This window comes from Chinchilla lanigera, unplaced genomic scaffold (genome assembly GCF_000276665.1).
Source record: "Chinchilla lanigera isolate Chin_1 unplaced genomic scaffold, ChiLan1.0 scaffold00104, whole genome shotgun sequence".
Classification (NCBI taxonomy): Eukaryota; Metazoa; Chordata; class Mammalia; order Rodentia; family Chinchillidae; genus Chinchilla; species Chinchilla lanigera.
The window spans coordinates 6,445,188-6,465,818 of NW_004955505.1; the positions used below are offsets into that span (position 1 = coordinate 6,445,188).

At 34.0% G+C, this 20,631-nt stretch overlaps 1 protein-coding gene across 15 annotated transcripts in view; it reads right to left on the reverse strand.

Moving 5' to 3' along the window:
* The window catches only part of Ccdc91 (coiled-coil domain containing 91), a 343,525-nt gene that overhangs the window by 175,521 nt on the left and 147,373 nt on the right, over window positions 1-20,631 (reverse strand). For 12 of the 15 annotated variants that reach the window (XM_013505942.1, XM_005407144.2, XM_013505949.1 and 9 more), the window contains one exon: window positions 11,940-12,023. In XM_013505942.1, the coding sequence (XP_013361396.1) occupies window positions 11,940-12,023 (84 nt within the window). The remainder of the gene's footprint in view (window positions 1-11,939; window positions 12,024-20,631) is intronic. The other 3 variants (XM_013505943.1, XM_005407149.2, XM_005407151.2) reach the window with 1 other exon arrangement.

The following is a 20,631-nucleotide window of genomic DNA, read 5'->3' on the forward strand; positions in this document are numbered from 1 at the left end:
AGTAACTTGTCTTGAAATGTCTTTTAAAATCAACACAAATAATTTACTGTGTGCAATAAAACTTGAGAACTACAAGGTAAATACATCTTGATCAATGACAACTGCTGAATGTACCTTAAAAAAAAAAATGAAAGCATCATACTAATATAATTTAACATTTAAAAAAAGATACTATTCATCAAGGATAGTAATATTTGATACAGAAAATAGCAGAGATTAGTTGGTAAGTCTGAGCCAGTGCATACATTAGAGAATGACAATTCCAAAATAAAACCTCAAACAAGTATGGAAAAATTGTTAGGGTGCTTCTGGTAAACAATGTTAGATGTGGCATGCTCTAATGGAAAGCTTTCTAAGGTATAATAGACTTTACTGTTGTCAATTATCAGGATAACATATTTTTAAAGTCATAACAGAAACAAAATTTATGACTTTTTCATCATTTTTCAGTGAGCTATTTATTTTCTAAATAAATAGAAGAATTTTAAGCCAGAGCTCAAGACTACAAAAAGCTAAGCTAACTCCGTAAGTGACTATTTCTAAAAAGATTGCAACAAGAATCTACTGTATTATTTTGAGAAGTTAATTAATGACCAATCACTTGCTGGATAATGAAAAGGCACTGAAATTGCTATGACAGATAATTGATATGCTAAATAAAATAACTAGTTATAGCTAATATGAATTAAGGGCTTGCTTACTAGATGTACACCATGTTTTTCCATTGGATGTCCACAACACTTCTGAGAGGAATGGCTTCCATGGCTTATTCCCTTATTTACTGATGAAGAAACTAAAAGTCCTATTTTTTAAAAGTTTCCCAAGGTCATAATGTCAGTAAGCACCAGAAGGGGGCTCTGATCCAGGTCTGTCTGACTTTCAACACCCAGGCTGTTAGTCAATTAGCAGATACAAAGTAGAAATTCTGGCAGACATGCAACATACTTTTAGGTAATCACAAATGAGGGCATATAAATTACTACACGTAGTCACTAAGGCAGACTAAATAAGAATATTACCCTAATGACACAGAACAACTTTAAATCTTGAAACTGTTTGAACATGAAATCAGGTTACAGATCTTCCTTAGACAGTTCCTACTGCACAGTGCATGACTTAGGTTGTGTGAATAGCGAGTCAAATTCCAGTTTGATCAGGTCAGCTAATTTCTTAAATATAGGAATAATGCCAAGTAAATCAGAATTTGCAACTTTTCATGTAACAAGTAACCCATAACATGGTTTATTTTTTTATTTTGAAGTGAGAAACTGCTGTTACCAGGTACACACGACATGCATAAAAAAGGTGTTAGAACACAGATTTTTTTCAGTATTTATTTGTTAACCCATACAAAAATTAAGAACAGCCTCATGTTAAGGTTTAAATTAATACTTGAAGTCATGGTAATTTGCTGCAACAGAATTCTAAAAATTTTCTGAAATTTATAAAATGTACATTCTCAGAAGTTATTCACACAAAATAAATAGTCCCACGTCAAAACAAAAACAAAAAAACACTAGAGAAAGGAATCCCCAAACATCAAGAGTGGAGGTACTCGTACAACAAGATGCAAACTCTCAACTCTTATCAGTGCTATGAGAATTAAGAAAATGTCAAATTCCCAAATCTCCATTGACCCAGAATAATTTCTTTTGAAAGGAAGAATATATGTAACAGAACAATTATTATTTTAGTTTAGATTAGAAGAAGAATGGGGAGGTGAGAGTTCTGGAATGGAAACATTAGGACTTAGAGGAAATTACTCCAAAGAAGTATTTTCTGAGTAGGTTCAATTAGAAAAACATTCGAAGTCTCTGGAGGTTGATCAAGGGCTTATACTAAATTGCATTCAACAAAATGTATAGAAATTTGGTAGGACCACTGTGAGGCTACAGTTTTCAAGCTGGGGACTTTGATTATCCACCCACTGTCCAGCCTTACTGAGCAGTTTCAGCAAGCTGTCAGTAGGCAAGGGGCATTTTCCTTCCCCAAACGTGAGTACAGAAGAACTACTACTGGTGTCTTCAGTAACTGATGAACATTAACACACCCTATTACCCTATTCTCTTCAGCTTTATGCAGTAGAAGTTTTATATCACACTGTGGAAGTACCCACTCATTTTAACATGCCTAATTTCTGCTAAGCAGGAAGGATTGAGATGGGACCAGTTGATAAAAAACATGCAGAGTTTTCTCCCTGCAGAGATCTGTATAAATGAGAGAACTTCTGGATTGGCCTTTGCAACTATTTGTCAGGTCCTATTTATCCCAGCTTCCTGAAGGAGTAAACCTGTTCCAGCGCAATTTACCACATGTAGAAACTGTAATATCCTATCCTCCAGCATCTGGATCACACTAGGCAATGATGGGAGCCATCTGGCAAATGCAGTACCTATCCTTTTTCTCATAACAATAGCTGCAGCATCAAAGGAAAAATCTCATGAAGAAATCAAGATGTGCAAATTAATCATCTTAGTCTTCAAGTGCCCCTACACAGTACAGAAATTAGCAATACTATCCATTCTCCACAAAATAATAACAACAAAAGACACAGAAATAGGAAAGTATGACCTACACACTAGGAAAACAGGAGGTCATGGAAATTGTCCACAAGAGGACCTAGATGTTAGACCTACCAGACAAAAAAGTCAAAGCACTGATCATAAAAACACTCAAGGAACTAAACAAATTCTTAAGGAATAAAAAGAATGTATGATGGTAGGATCTCATAAAATATACTGCACATTGATTAAAAATAAATTATACAAAAGAACTAGAGAAATTTGGAGCCAAAGTAAAATTTAAAACAATGAAAAAAATTCAAGGAAGGACCTAAATATTGAACTTGAGCTACAACAAAAAAATATATAAAGTTGAACTATTACTGACAAAACTGCAATCTGAAGAACAGAGGGAAGATGAATAATGAAAAAATAAGCAGAGTCTCAGAAAAATATTGAGTCCACATCAAACAGACCATCATGCACATGGAAGAAATAATACAATGAGAAAAGAGGGGAAAGAGAAGAAGAACTGTGGAAAATGGCTGAAAGAAGCCCTATGACTTCAAAGAGAATTAAATGAAAGAGACACACACCTAGATACCTTAGAGTCAAAATAGTGAAAGGCAAAACCTCTAAAACATTAACAACTTACTTATCAGAAAAAATGAAGGACTGAGGGGGGTAAGATGATATTCAAACTGCTCAAACATAACCAAATGGGGGACTGGCTGTCCACAACAAAGCTGATATCCAACAAAATTATCTTTCAAGAATGGAAGTTCTGAAAAAAGCTATTCCCACATACACACACCCATTGTTAAGGGCAACAACTTAAAGCACTCTAACATTCAATAAGGCTCTTTAGACTCACGCAAGCAACTCCAGACAATTCCATATGCAAAAAGGAAAAACGCTTTCAGTAAAGTTCATTATGATGGCAATTTAAAACGACCACATAATTCTTTTTTTTTTTCCTTTCTTCTCAATAGATTTTAAAACCTGTTACATCATATACATATATATAAAATTATAATTTGTACATCTGATGAACTCTATATGGACAGACATAAATACAAACTGCACCAAAAAGTTAATAACTGAAAATTAAAATGCACAAAACATCTTTTATAGGTTAAAAAACAAAAATGTCTAATCCAACAATTAGATATAAAAATTAAAAACAATCTAACTAGCAAAATACCAAAAAATACATAAAGTACAACTAACAGACCTGAAGGAAAATATAAAACATTCAGCCATAAAATTTAGGGACTTAAAAATACCACTTTCAATAGAGAATAGAAAAATTTGGCAGAGTATCAACAGTATACAAGAAGACCTAAACACCACCAGAAGCTACCTACATCTGGAAATATCTGTTGAACACTTCACTTAACTTACCAGCACCAGAATATTCATTCTTCTAAAAAGTAAATGGAGAATGCTGTCCAGATCATAAGTTAAACTGCAAAGCAAGCCTTGATAAATTAAAAAAAAAAAAAATGAACTCATCAACGTAAGTTCTGCAACCACAACGGAATTAAAGCAAAAAGCACAAACTACCAGAAATTTTAAAAAATCTCTATGGAAATTAACACACTTCTAAAGAGCTAATGAGTTAAAACAAAAAAGTATAAAGAACACAAAAGATGTGTTACATAAATGAAAATGAAAACAGTACACCAAAAAGAAAATAAATCACTGGAAAAAAATTAGTAACTGTAAATGACATTTTAAAAGAAAGGTATAAAATCAGTAAGATAATTACGTATTTTTTTAAAGCTGAGTATCTTTTATTTTTTTCAAATTAATTTTATTAGTACAGTTTTGATAGGCATAATGATCACATTCGTCATAGGGAATCTGTACCTGTACATGATGGATCTTGATTCTTTTTTACTCCATTCCTCTCCTTTCCCTCCAACCTTTCTTCCCTGCCTTATTTAGAAAAGTTTTGTTTCTGTTTTTTCCTTTTTCGTTCTTTCCCTCTCCCCTCCCACCTCCCTAGTTCCTCTTCTGATTTGAACACTTTCTTCTTATTTCCCAAGATCTAACAATATTTTATAATTAAATTTTGCATTAATATGCATTAATTGCAAATATCAACAGGGGTCAATGTAATATTTCAATATATGCATGTAGCCTTCCCTGAACAATCCCACCTTTTTATATATTCTCTCCCCACCCTTCCCCAATCTCTAGTATGTACCATTGTGCACCATTCAGACTGACATTTGTTTTAAAAAATCTAAACTAAAAAAGAACAAAATAAGCCCAAAGCAAGCTAAGCATAACAAAGGTTGGAGTGGAAGTTAATGAAATAGAGGATATAAAAATAAGAAAAAGAAAACTCCAATTAATTCTTTTAAATGCCAACAAAATAAACCCTTAAGCTAAGTGCACCAAGGGGGGAAAAAAAACCCTCAAATTATAAAATCAGGAATGAAAAGGCAACAGCAATAATGACAGCTATAAAAACACTACAAAGGAGTAGAATAAACAATTACATGCTCCCCAAATCAGGTAACTTAAATGAAAAAGACATATCTCTAGAAAGATAAAATCATTAAAGAAGAAGACAAAATAGTCTGAATAGACTTATATAATGAATGTACTGAATTAATTTTAACATTGATGCAAATTATAAGACTAAATGGTTTCATCAATGAATTATATAAAATATTACAGAATTAATACAAATACTCCAAATTCTTTCATAAAATAAAAAAGGAGTAATTGCACCCTAACTCATTCAGTGAGTCAAGTATTAAACTGACTCCAAACCCAGGTAGCACATGAAAAGAACAGAAGAATATCCCTTTTAAATATACATGTAAAATTACTCAACAAAATACCTGCAAACTGATGCATACAACATATAAAGAACTATACACCGTAACCAAGTGAGATAATTCTAGCAGTGGAATACTGGTTTAGCATTCAAATCTCAATCAGAACATACCACATTTAGAGTCGTAGCAATTTTAATTATTTATATTAATTAAAATTTCAGTAGTCATGTACACAGCTTTTGACAAAAATGCTACAAAATTCAACAAACTGGAAATCAGAGAGTACTACTTCAACCTGACAGCCAGTTATAGAAAAATCTCACCATTAAAATCATCATTGTACTAATGGAAAGACTGAATGTTATTCTCCTAACATCAGGAAAGAACTGCTTTAGCAGCTTTAGCATCTTTTATTTGAATCGTACTAGAGATCCAGCTAACATAATTAGGTAAGAAAAAGAAATAAAAGATATTCAGATTAAAAAGGAGGAAATAAAACTATCTTCAGCTGGAAATGGTATAATCTAGTACAAAGATTTTCTTAACTAAGAAGTCTACTAAATAGAGTATTAGAACTAATATGCAAGCACCTAAAAGCAGTATGTAATAACCAATTCTATTAGTATATTCTACCAATGAACAATCAGAACATAAAATGAAGAAAAACAATTCAATTTGCAATACTAAGCTGGGGATGTAGCTCAGTGGTTACAGCACTTGCCTACCACATCTGAGTCCCTGGGTTCAATTCCTAGCACATCATTCAGTTTGCAAAACCAACTAAGAATAAATTGTGTACTGTAAAACACTGTTGAAAGAAAACAATGAAGCTATAAATAAGTACAAAGATACTTCATTAAGATGGACCAGAAAAACTATCAAAATCCTGCCTGGAGTTTTGCAAGAATTCACATCTAGATCCTAAAATTCATACAAAAATTAAAAGAATATTAAAACATCCACAATAATTTTGAAAAGAGGTGCAGTTACACAACTCACATTTTCTGAGTTTAAAACACATCTAAAAGCTATCATAACTAAAACAGTGTGGTACTAATATGTTTAAAAATAATTCTGATATGTATGATCTACTGATTTTTTTAAAAAATAAATATGCCAAAGCAAATCCATAGGAAAGAACACTCTATTCAACAACTGCTGTTGGGAATAATTTTCTACTTCCATGTACAAGATGAAGGTGCATTCCTTCCTCACGTTATATATAATAATTAACCAAAAAGAACCAAAGACAAAAAAAGTGAATTCACTGATTTTTTTATGTAAAATAGTGAATACCAGTAAGGCAACAGAGAAGCTGAAACAACTGTTAGGAATATAAAATGATGCAGCTGAAAACATTTCAGTACTTCCATAAAAGGTTAAATAAGGAACCACCACATGTTTCAGTAATCTCCACCCTAGGCATACACATGGGAGAAATACAGATATATCCATCTATCATTATTCTTAACAGCCAATATGTGGAAGCAACTCAGATGTTCATCAGTTGGTACACAGATAAATAAAACATAGTATATCTATATAATGGAATAATTTGACAGTAAAAAAGGAGTGACATACTAATACAATTTTAAAAAACTGATGACATTCAAAAATTATGCTTACAGAAAGAAGTCAGTAACAGATTTTATGATTCTATAGAAAATATCTAGAAGATCTAAATCTATAGAAACACAACATGGATCCCTAGTTACATAGACTAGAGGGGTGTAAATGGAGGAAATTGGAGAGGGATTGCTAATAGGCACAGGTTTTCATAAAAATATGCTAAAGTTAAGACTGTTATGAAGGTTGCACAATTTTATGAATGTATGAAAGACTACTGAATATAAGCATCAAGTAAATTTCATGGTATGTGAACTATATCTCAAAGCTGTTAAAATATTATAAAATATTAAGATAGTATCAGTACCCTACTAAAAATCAAAATATATTATTAAACCCAGTAATTATCAAAATAATAGGTAGAGAAATCATTTTATACTAAACTTTAAATTGATTATTATTTTTGAAATGCATGCATGTGAACATGGCCTGGGCTCCAAATAGCCTTATAGTTTAGAGGTCTCAATTTAAACTGCTTAATAAAGCATTAACTAAGCCTTATTATGGGAAAGATGGTAGAAAAAGGAGTAGAGAAATTTCAAAAATTCGTAATAAAATACCACAGCATTATTATCAGTATTTAATCAATTCAAGTAAACTGTAGAATCCCTGCTTTCTTTTATGTTATCATTCCTTTTTAAACTCTTAATTTTCATAGGTTTTTCTATTGTAAGACACCCACATCAGAGTGTTAGAATTTCTGCTTCAATAGGCACACATAATTAGAAAATTCAAAAGGTAAAGGAAGTATGCTGTATTTACCCACATTTGTGCTTTTCTTCCTTTTCTTTCCGGATATTCTAGGATTTCTTCCCTACATTTCCTTTCTATTTGGAAATATTCCTTGAAATACTCTTTCAGGCTGGATATGCTATGATAAACTGTTTTCCTTAATCTGGGAACATATTGATTCATCATCACCACCACCAGCACCACTTATTTCAGAAATAAATTTTTACTGGGTAAAAAATTCTAGGATATCTTTCAATAAGTAACTTCCATCATAGTAAGTCCATTTCCCCAGGTCTCCATGGTTTCTGATGAAAAATTTGCCATCATAATAATTGGTTTTTCTTCTTTAGGTAAAATGGCATCATTCTCTGGCAGCTTTCAGAGTGTTTAATTTTTATTTGATTTTGGGCAATTTGGCTACGATGTACCAGTCAAGGTATAGAAAGATCCAAGAGGATATACAGTATGCAGATGTAGACAGAGATTTGCCTTAAGAGATTGGTTTATGCAATTTCCAATCTGCAGGGAAAGCCAGTAGCACCCAGACCCAGGGAACAGGAGAGGTGGCAGTTACAGAATGTCACTACTATACAGATCCAGGCAGGAGCTGAGGCTGCAGTCAGAGGCAGTCTGTTCAGAAAACTCCTTCTTGTTTAGAAACAGCCAATCTTTGTCCCATTTAAGGCTTTGCATATTATGGCATGCTGTTTGCTTTACTGAGGAGTCCACAAATTTAAATGTAATCCTATAGGGGAGTTGGGGAACATCTTCACAGGAACATCTAGGAAAGTGACTAAATATCTCGGGCAACCTGACTCAGTCAAGTTGACATAAAACTAGCCACCACAATGTGTCTTGACACGTTTTTCTTTCTTTTCTTTTTGAGGGAGAAGTTCATTCTTTTTGTTTTCATTTATCATATTTGAACTTTAATTGGCTTCTTGAATATGTAGTTAAATTTGGGGAATTTTTAGCTACTGTTTGTCTTAATTACTTTTTTCTCTTTGCTGAGAAAAAATACCCAGTACACAAAGTTAAAGGGGAAAAAGTTTATTTAGCTCACAGTTTATAGGGGTTTCAGTTCATAATCAGCTGGCGCCAAGGCAGGGTGGCACATGGCACAGGGGCAACAGGTCATGGTGGCGCAAGACAAAAAAATCCACAAACAAGAAGGGGAGACAAGACTATCTGTCCTTTATACAGTATGCAAGCTATCTGTCCTAGGGCGGTTGTAGCACTCTCACCTTTAATCATAGCCAGAACTATGCCACACCAATCAGTGCAGTGATTTACTAATCACACACCCTTAATCCCAACATCACACACTCTAGATTCAGCCTCCTCTGAAAAAGCCCCACGAGGCTTTGGCGGGGACATCTAGTCACAAACCATACACTATTTCTTTGAACTTTTTCAAGCTACAACTCGTTTTCCTCTCTTTCCAGGAATCTGATGGCAATTTTCTTTAAACTCTTGTTGTAATTCCACAGGTCCTAAATCCCTGTTCAATTGTTTTTCAGAATCTTTTCTGTTAATTATTACCTAATATTTACAAATTACTGCATGAAGTTCTAATTTTTGAAACTAGGATGGAAAAAGAAGTTTCTCATTTCACAGCAGGCCACAGTCACCCAACATTTACTATAAAAACTTCTAATGACCAGAAAAACACTGCCTATTTCTATTAGAACATTTTAGAGTTTTTCATATTATTATAAGGGCTGTCTCACATTTTTAAAACACCTTAAAAGCAGAACCTTACATGATAATCCTAAAACTATTATTATAGAATCAATGTGCTAGATATGTGTGTGATTTACCAAATTTTTTGGGAAACCAGTATGAAATGCATTAACACAAAAGTTCAGGGATACAAATAAATTTAAACTGTTTGAATGTAAACTATTAGCTATAATATGACAAATATAGTTTTGCAGGCAGTTTGTATTCCTAATCTTTTTTCAGGAAATCACAATGCATAACACCTGAAACATTTCACTCTTCTCTTTTTTAATGTTAAATAGTAATACTTAAGCAAGCAGATAAGATGAAGAGTTCTCAACCAAGTTTCTCCAAAATGCCACTTGCAAATAGTATTAGAAAAGTTTTCATAAGGGATTAAACCTCAAGAGTTAACCCTTGAAAGTGATACAAACAAACATATTTGATGCAAAGAAACACTGAGGAGGAGCTAGAACCAAGTGGAATTAAAATATCAAACAATGCTCTGACAAACACACAAGCACACTTACAATGAAAACACCTTAAAACACTTATTTAAAGTGAATAGAAAATAAATAAAATATAAACTCAATGAATAACATTATCATTTCAATCATCAGAATTACATATATCCAAAATTTTTCATTGTTTTCACCCTTTGCCTTACAGAAAAAAAGAACACAGTTCAAAATCAATAGTATGGGGCTGGGGATTTAGCTCAGCAGCACAGTGCCTGCCTGGCAAGCACAAGGTCGTGAGCTCAATTCCCGGTACTGGAAAAAAAACAAAAAAAAACCAAAAACCAAAAAACAAAATAAATAGTATTATTTAATACAGAACCTCCATCAACTCAGAAATAAGCTTGTTTATATTAGTAGAATAAAAATCAAACATGTCAAGCTATATCTATCAAATTATATTAATATCCTAAATTTTATTAAAAATATTTTACTTAATTTGAGATTTTTTCTACTTTTATCAATATGATTTCTTACAAGAACTTCTGACATTCAGTTATCAACCATCTAAAATAAGTTCTATCCAGTCTAATGATGAAATTTAATCAACAAAAAAAATTTTCTACACTACAAGAATTTGCTTTTACATTTATTGTACTAACAATAAAAAATAATGTAGAGCTGGAGGTGAGGAAGCTCAGTAGTGAAGGACTTTTGCCTAGCATGCACAAAGCCATAGGTACAATGCCAAGCACCACAAAGAAATAAAAACTAAATGTCAGGTTGCACATTTACGATTAAATTATGGTATACAGTACTATAATGGGACATACTACAGAACAGAGACAAAACCAGGATAAGCTCATGTATACTGACAGAAAATATCTACGGATTGTATAGATTAAATATAGCAAGAAAGAATAAATTTCTAAAATAAGATTTTCTTGCAACAGCAACTCAAAACTAACACAATTTGGGGATAGTATATTTGCATACATGGAGAAATCCTATCTAGACAAATTACATCAAACTTCCATTAATGACTATCTCTGGAGAGAATTATTTGATTTTGATTTTAAAAAAATGTACTTTTCCATTACTTGCAGAAAAACAATGATCTAACATAGACATTTAAGATGAGGAAAGCAATTTAAAATTAATCTATAATTTCCTCTAAATGACTAAATTTATGTAGGCACAGAATCAAAAGAATAACATTTTAAATAATTATATCAATTTTATTACATGTTGCTAATTGACATATCACTTCTTTCATTACTGAAATGTACTTAGAGCTACTAAACTTATTTTATGTAAAGAAGTATAATATTTTTTCAGATTTTTATCACATCTTAATTTTTTTTCTATATCAAAGAAAGAACCCCATCAGAGACAAGAAGAGATGATGTGTTCACTAACTTTTTTTAAAATTTATTTTAAAAATAAAAGAAGGAAAATACAATAACAAACAGGCACCCATTTACAAAACAGAAAAAGAACAATACAAACAATACAGAGTTACAAACTTCTAGTAAATTAACAATGCTTGTTGTATTACGTATTGGTATCTTCAAAGTAGTTTCTCCGGAAAACAGAGACATGCAATATTGATCAATCAAGGAATCATTAACTGTTTCTTTCAGCAAATCAGCAAAGAAATAGAAGACAGTAGTTCAACTATGTTAGCTATCCTGTATATACATACATACAAAATTTTCCCTTCTTTCCCTTCTCTTTTACCACGTCCCAGTTGCCCTTTACCCTCGAGCATTTTCCTTTTGTTTCACAATGTCTATCATACCTCCTAGTTTTTACTCACTCTTTTGTGTTCACTAATTCTACTGTGTTCTATATTCAACTTTCTTCATCTGCTGAGATGTTATTCTCAAACAGCATGTAAGTTTTTATAAATGCAGAGTAATATCTAGTAGTACTTCATAATCTAATAAGCATACTTTTTGATGAACATTTACTGATCAACTGAACAGAACTGTATAATAAAGTAAGGATACGCTACAATCTGTAATCTGTACACTGCACAAGCCTAAGTGTACAGGCTTTACTGAAGTTTTCCAAGGTTTAAGGGAATAAACAGGCTCACAAACCTCTACCTTATATTCATCCACAATAATTCCAAGTGCTTCATGGCCCATTTTCCTCATGTCTTCCAATTCTTGTTTATGTTTTTCCTGGAGGAAAAAAAAAAGAACTAAATCCATGACCTGTTCCGTTTTGTTGTTAGAATAATAAGACCCTTAACTGTTATCTCCACAAATAATAGTTTGTAGCACACTAATGCAGATAATGACAGCAGATAAAAACAAAGAAAAGTTATTCAAACAGAAGTTCTATATGTAATATAACAACCATTGTGAATTCCTATCATCTTATTTTGAAATTCTGTATCATTTTTACTGTTTCAGTGTTATTTTGTTTTTGTCTTTTTTTTTTCACTTTAAAATAAAAAAAAAATATAAAAAAGCACTGGGAAGTACTGAGGCAATGAGTAATTAAAGGGAGAACAGCTGAGAAAGGATAACCATGATGAGAGGGCAGTGGTGCTTTCCCTCATGGTATTTGGATATTCCTGACCTTGGTGAAAAGACAGGAATCCTGTCTCAATAAGCTTGGGCCTCTATATTTTTAATTATTTATTCAGAGTAAGGTTATTAGCTCCCAATTCCACCTGTCTAGGACAGGAGAGTTTTTCAAATACCATACCCAAGTTTCAATACAAAATTACTAGTGATAACAGACAAACAACAAAGGAAAATGTAAAGCAGAGAAAACAAAATAAATAGATATATGTATGCTTCAGCTATTAGTTATCAAAGAATTTTATAAAACAGAACAAGTGGAGATGAAATGTAAAAAATAAACTACAAAACAAACATAACTTACCACAACTGAAACAAGTATAATCACAAAATCGGAATAGTTGTACTAAAGGAATCAACAACAACAAAAAGCCAATACACATAGAAATACTTCTGACAAAGAGATGGCTCCAATAAATTTTAACACATGTTTAAGAAAGAAGTAACCCATAAAAGAGAAAAACAGAAAATATTTTTTAGTATATTTTATTGGGGTAACAGGGTAATATATATCTCACACTAATATTTGCAATTATTTAAAAGAAAATAAAATTAGGAATAAATTTCTTTTTCTAAAAGAAATTTATTTTAAAATAGATTTCTTTTTCTAAAATTCTAAACAAAATACTAGCAAATTAACTACAGGGGCACATGACAGTAACTTCCATCAAGTGGGATATCAGTTTGGTAGGAGGTAAGAATCACAAAAGCTTCTCATACAACCCACAACATGCTCCTTTTCTTGGTCATTCACCTGCCAAATATCAATGCCCAAGTCAATAGGAAAAGCCACATACCACAGATGGCAAAATCTCTAATAGCGCGGGACCCCAGAATGACAGCACCATCACCTCATGGACTCTGAGGGAAAACTATACTCAAATATACTGTATTCAGGATAACGGCAACAGTCCCATCTACTTACTACTACTAGCTGCTCTTTCAAGTTTTTCTCATTTACTGTACTATGCTGATTCAACAAGTTTATACAGCTAAATTACTATTTCTCAAAATTGCCTAAGCATAAAGAAACATCTCAGGCATCTGTTATAAACACAGATTTTTGTTGGTAGGATCACCAACCTATGTATGGTTCATGGTGGCTATTTCTTGAGCTATACTTCCATCTTTGTAATAGATGACTTAGTTATAACTAGATCACACAGCTGCTAACTCCAATTACCTTGTAAAAGAAAGTCATCCATTATTCAATATTACACTAACATAAACACACGAGGATGTCACTATGAATTGCCACCTTGGACTACTGCCACGCTCCTCACTGTCAGTCCTAGTCAGAGTAGTTAGGCAAGAAAAATCAATGACAGACATCCAACTCAGAAATGATGAAGTAAGCCTATCTCTGCTTATAGATGACATGAACTTATCTACAGAAAGACTTCCCTCAAGACTTCCCAAAAAACACAAGTAATAAACAAATTTAGTAAAACTGTAACATACGAAAGTGTTTCTATATTCTAACAATAAACTACCACATGTGAACATTCCCCCTCCTTCTATGTCCTATGTTACTACCAGTTTTTTTCATGACATACCCCAACTTCTACATCTAGGAGTCCCTGGAGATCTGGTCTCTTCTCTAATGAATCATGAACCTATCATTTTACATACTATCTCTATATAACTACTTAGTATAGATATTTCAAACCTTGTCATGGCTGATTGCCAGGTTCATTCCTCTAACTGCCTATAATCTTGTTTACATGGATATCTAAAAGGAATCTCGAGGTTAACAAATTTAATGTCAAACTCTCGCTCTTCCACTATCAATCTTCCAGTTGTGTAAAGTATCTTGAAATCATTTTTTTTATTTCTCTCTTTTTTCCCCTCATGAGCCATAAGCAATCCTTCAGAAAACCTTGCTGATTTGATTTTCATCTTCAACTCCTTAACCAACTCTGGAATAATATGACTGTGTGCAAGGCACTGTTCCAAACCCTTTACAAACACTGCTTCTGCATGTATCTGAGAGTATAACCATGTCACAACCCACTCTCTGCACACTTTGCAACAGCTTCACTACAACTCCTCTCATCCAGATCATGAGCATTTCTCACCAGGATTACTAAACACCCTTGCCACTGAAATGCCACTCTCTCCCCCATAAAGCAGTTAGGATAATACCCTTTCAAAATTTAAGCAAAATCATAAAGACTACAAAATGTAATCTCTAAGATACCAGGAATTGCTCACTGTGTCCATAGCACCTAAAATATATCACTGTACCAGGTACAGTGGGCGGTCCCTAAGTGTTGAATAGTGAAACACCACACACATGCCCAAATTTCCTCAAAGATGAAGCCTAAAAATGACCTTATCAGAGACAGTCCCTGACTATTCTTGCCTGAAGTGTTGCACACTCATCACTAGGTGACAGTGAATCTTGACTGTCCATTTGACAGGCTTAAGAGATGCCTAGCAGATCCATAAAGCCCACTTCTGGCTGTGCCTGTGGGTGCACCCAGCAATGACCAGCACAGAAGCTGGCACACTGTGGGGGGAGAAACACAACCATCCAATAGGCTTGCAGGCAGGGTCAAATGAAAAGGAGGAGGAGGAAGTTTGCCTGTATTTGAAAAGCTCCACTCTGCTTGATTGGGTAGGTCTTTTGCTTCTGTCATCACTTGTGGACTTCACAGTCCAGCTTCTTAGCTTTCAAAACACACACACACACACACACACACACACCAGCAAATGTGAATGGGCTTCCAGGCCTTCACTCAGACAGGCACTACATCTTTAACCCCTCTTGTTCTATGGCTTCCAAATTCTTGGACTGAGCAGCTACTGGATGCTGTGACTCTTTGGCATGCAGACAGTCACTGTGGACTCTCCCACCTTGGATCCTATAATTCTATCTAATAAAGCCCTTTGCATTTTATATAACAGATACATACATATATACGTGTATTTTACATGTGTGTATATATGTGCATTATATGTATGCATTATATATAAATTTTTCTATTAGTTCTACTCCTCTAGACAACCCTAACAATACAACTAGCCATTAATCACTATTTTTCTTCAGAGCACTTACCACTATTAAACATTTTGCATTTATTGTTCAATGCCTGTCTTCCTCAAACATAGAATACACTAACAAAGATAACAGTACTCCCTAGCACTATGGCTTGCAGGAAGATGAGGAAAGATAAATACCAGAAAGACTTCAAAGTCTGACAAAATCTTCAGTTGAAGAAGGTGGTTTTACTTCATACTGAATATATATGTCTCAAATGGGGCCTGATATATAGTGTCTGCTGAATTAATAAGGACAGGATAAAGAAAGAAATAGAATGGTAAGGATCTGAATGCCAAATAAATTTGAGAAGTGAGAAAGGAATTCCATCAAAGACAGACAGAGATATTCAACATCAAAATAAGAAAGTTAAAAACTTGTGCAAAGACTGGCCTTAAAATTGCATGAATAAATGAGATAAAAATGAATGTTCTTTTCTAATACATACAAGCTAAACATAAAAATTAAACAGCTTGGGGCATCTTCTTTTATCTGTTAACTGGAAAGTTGGATTAAAGTATTTCTAAAATACCTTTCCAGTTTCTTAATGCTATTCTATGATACAGTATGCTATAATAAGAACAACTGACTCACCGTTGTTTAAAGTTACTAATACAGTACAACATACTGTAAAACAGAAGTCTGTCCAGTTACAAGAAGAAAAACAAAGGCATAATCAAATAGTCATACATAGCCTGGAATTTTCATCTCAAGAATATACAGCCAAAAATTTACACTCTTCAAAGTAGTAAAAGTCAAATTTAACCAAATGGTAGCTTTCTTTCAAAATGTAAAATCCCAAAGCATCACTACAAAGATGCTATAAAACTTCTTCACCTTAAAAAAAAGTATAGAATTTCTGAACAAGAAAAGATGTCAAAAATAACTATTCTAATGTCCTCATTTTATAAATGAAAAACTGAGGCCTACAGAAGTCAAGAAATTTGTTCAAAATTACTGAGTTCCGTAAGGGCAAGGAAAAGTCTAAATCAGAATTCTTGATAGTTGTCCCAATGTTTATATAAAAATATCCCAGGGGGATATTTGGTGTATACATGGAATGCCAGAAATCTGGGAGACTGAGACAGGAAGAACATTAGTGAGACTTTTTTTTCACATAAAATAAAAATTCTGTCAGAAACTGAAATATTTAAATGTATTTTTAATAACTAATCAACAAGATGGTTTTCTATATAAATTTCAATAATACATAAACTCATATGGCAGACATTATACCTTGTGAAGAAACTAAGAGGCAATTGGTCACACTTAGTAAAACCTGAGCTGGTCATTCATCTCTTCCTTGTTTCCAACTAGAAACTTTGGTCAGATAAAAATGCTCCAAAGTAAGATATCTTTCAAAGTTTATCAAAAACATGCCCCAACCAAACCACCAGTGCACGTAACTACTCCAATCTCAACTCCTTGCTTTTCAAAGTCACTTAATATACTTAGGGCTCATAACTTTAATATGGCTGGACATGATTAGTAATCAAAAAAGTATCTGTTGAATAGATACACAAGTAAACAAGCAATTGTACAATCAACAAATATTGCTGTTTTTCGGAAATATGACAAATGACCAAATGTTTCTCATAACCACATCAGTATGATTCATGTATCTGAATCACATTTTTTCAAAAAAGTTCAAGCTATAAAACAAACTAAAACATTTTTCAATTCACATTCTATTATTGTTGGACAAGCCAGGTAGAACCTATACTAATTACCTCCAGTAAATTAATCCATGCATAACAACAGAATTCTTTGCCACTTTGATGGTTAAAAGCCGACATCTGACTGATATGTTTGGAATGAATTCTTACAAGGCTTTTAAAAAAGGAGAGAGAGAAAAGAAACTCTATGGACCAATCAATCAATATATCCACCTTATAAAGGCAAATTTTACTTACCTGCCAAATTCTTTGGCCAAGAACCAATCTATAAATAGACTACCAAAACATAATTAGCTAATATTACTTCATTTTGAAATGTTTTCCAGTATAGGTTCAATACCACTTTCTCTGAAGCCACAAGATTACACCCCCTTTACAACAACAAATCAATTATATTGGCAAAGGCAGACATAAACACCTTCAAATTCTCCAAAAGGAAATTTGTGGGGCAAGAAGTCAAAATAAAAATAGTGAGATAACACCCTACTAATGCACTAAAAGGTTTAACGGAGAAACAGTATAAAATCTGAACCATCTAACATACCATTTTTATGCAGTGTGACCTGCATAAAAAATGTCAGTAATTCAAAAAAGATTAGATTATCCCAGACATACATACTGGCAAAACAGAAGAAAAACAATGAAACAGTATCTCTTCAATTTCTCATTATCCCCACCTTTGCCAACTGCTAGGAGCCCATCAGACTCTTAAAGGAGGCATAATCCTTGCAAAGAAGCTGCCCCTTCCTGTCCTGTGCAACAGGAAGTCATCCCATTGAATAAATGTTTCATCTTTACTTTCCCTCCGTTCAATCTGGTTTCTCAATTTCTTTATACATTTGGAAACAAATTACAGTACATGACAGAATACTTCAAAATCTTCCCCAGTCAAGGGGCTGGGGATTTAGCTCAGCGGCAAAGCGCCTGCCTGGCAAGCGCAAGGTCGTGAGATCGGTTCCCGGTACCGGAGAAAAACCAAAAAAAAAAAATCTTCCCCAGTCAGTCTCACATTGTTTACCAAGTATTAAATGGAGGGAGAGCATGTGAGAATTAATCTAAAAGAATCAAGTACTCCTACAAATGGGATGAAAGAAACTTTGCCTGGTAAACTGTCCCCAGCACTGAAGTACATGCCCTTAATTTAAAAAAAAAAAAAAAAAAAAAAAAATTGTTCCGTTAGCTGAAGATATCCAAAATCACAGAAGATTAATTTTTGGCCCAATCCTAGTAATAACTGCTGTAATACATTATATAAATTTCATCAGGATGCAGAATCCAAAACTAACCGCTTCAATGAATACTCTCAATTAAAAGCCAAGACAAAGAAACAAACATATCCTAGAAGTTTAATAACAGGAAAAAAGATGGGTTATGTGAAGAACCCCATAGTCTATTCATATCTGCGCAGAAGTAACTGAGTTTTCTGCATTCTAATTTACAGAAGCCAGATGTGACAGCCTTACAGCCAAGTCTAAACCAAAAGTTTAAGGAATTAATGAGTGAGCAAATGAGGAATGAATAAACAAGTCGCTGAATTCATCACACAGCTGCTCATGTGGAATTCATAAGAGAAGACATGTTAACAACAATGCCATTATTACTGCCATTGTCATTCATTCATTAGCACAAAATCCCTACCAATTACATGCTGTTAAAGAAGAAAGGGAAAATCTGGACAGTTTGAGAAATGTAGTCTCTTGCGAAACCCTGGTGAAGATGCTGGCTAATTTGTTGATTGGGTTGGCTCTGTTCCTATTGCTACTTCAACGTCTCTTTATTATCTTGTTCCAATAGGAAAAAAAAAAAAAAAGAAACTTCACTCTGCACCAGATTCAGATGATTTATCTCCAGGTTTATTAAAACCTTCAAAGGCCAGTTACCCTACAAAGCAATGCTTAATCCTGTTCATGCCAAACTGAGGAAAAAGAAATGTAAGGGAGAAGAGGAAGAAGAAAAGTAAATGGAGAAAATAGTGAAAAAGGAAAGAAGGAAGATGAAGAAAGAGATAGAACGGAGGAAGGGAAGCCAGCCATGGTTGTGCATCTCTGTAATCCCAGCACTCAGGAGGCTGAGGCAGGGAGATCACCGTGACTTCAAGGCCAGCCTGCACTATACAGCAAGACACCGTCCCCCCCCCCAAAAAAAAAAAAAAAGGAGAAAAAGAAAAGAGGTGGGGAGGGAGGAAACATCAAAGTTTTCAATCTATGAAAAACTATACCAACTTTTTAGGACAATGTAACAACTCCTCCCTACTTTATGGTTCCAGGTACTGGGCACCAGAGTATCAAGAACAACTTCAAGGGAACTAATAATAAAAAAAGACCTATATCATACACCTAAGATAAACCCACCAGCATTATCCTACTCAATAAGGACATAAACCTCTCAAATTCATGTTTCATGGCTTTTCTCCTTCTAAGGTTCCATTTCAGAGTTTAAGTATATGCTAACACCAGTAACAGAAACTCTAACAACACAGTTTTTCAACACATTTGACACTTTGATCAAGAAAAGAAAAATGGCTTATGAATAAAAACCACTTTATAATATTTTGGACATTTGCCTATATATCCAGAGTATTTCTGTCCACAGTACAATTATTTGCCACCACATATGTGGATATACTGAAATTTTATCCTTCAAGTTTGTAGTGGGGTTGCATTGTAGACCCCACCCCCAAAAAAGGTATGGCAAAGCCTTACTCTCTGGTAGCTGTGAATGGAAGTTCGCAACAAGAAAGATTACAACATGAGGTCATCCTGGATTTAGGATTGGGGACGGACAGATTTTCCTCTGGGAGCAGAGGCCAAAGACACTGGCTCAGAGGCAAAAACTCAAGCCAAGAGCACATGGCCAGAGGTCTGGAATAGTACTGCCACAGATGGCAAGTCAACTTCCAGTACAAAGGGAACCAAGCCCTGGGTATGGAGGACACTTGGAGAGCAGCTGTCGAAACTGGTCAAGCTGGGAGCAAAGACTCAAATGTTCACCACCTGAGGCATGGGCACAGACAACAGGACATCAAGGCACAGAGGATTATCCAAAGGCTTGGCAATGCAATGAAATTCTCCCTTATGGCTTTGTAAATTTTTACTCAGGAATCACCTACTTCCCCTTTCAGATGGAAATCTGATGCCTATATTCTAGAAGCACGGGACTTGTTTTAAGGTTGCACAGGTCTACTGACTGGAGGGAACTTGCCCCATCATACTGAGGGCCTCACTACATCTGGTTTAGATGATGGAGATGATGACATTTGGGACTTCTGAGCTAGTGCTACTTAGGTGAGATTGTGCACACAAACTGATACGATAATGGGTTAAAATTCCCAGAGACATTGAGATTGGGGGAATGACGTTTGCATGACAGGAATATTGGTGTGCCAGGAAAAGACTGTAGTGGGTTGGGCTGTAGCCTAAAAAGTTCAGTTTAAATCCTAATCCCTGATACCTGTGAATGTAAATTTTTTTGGAAATAGGGA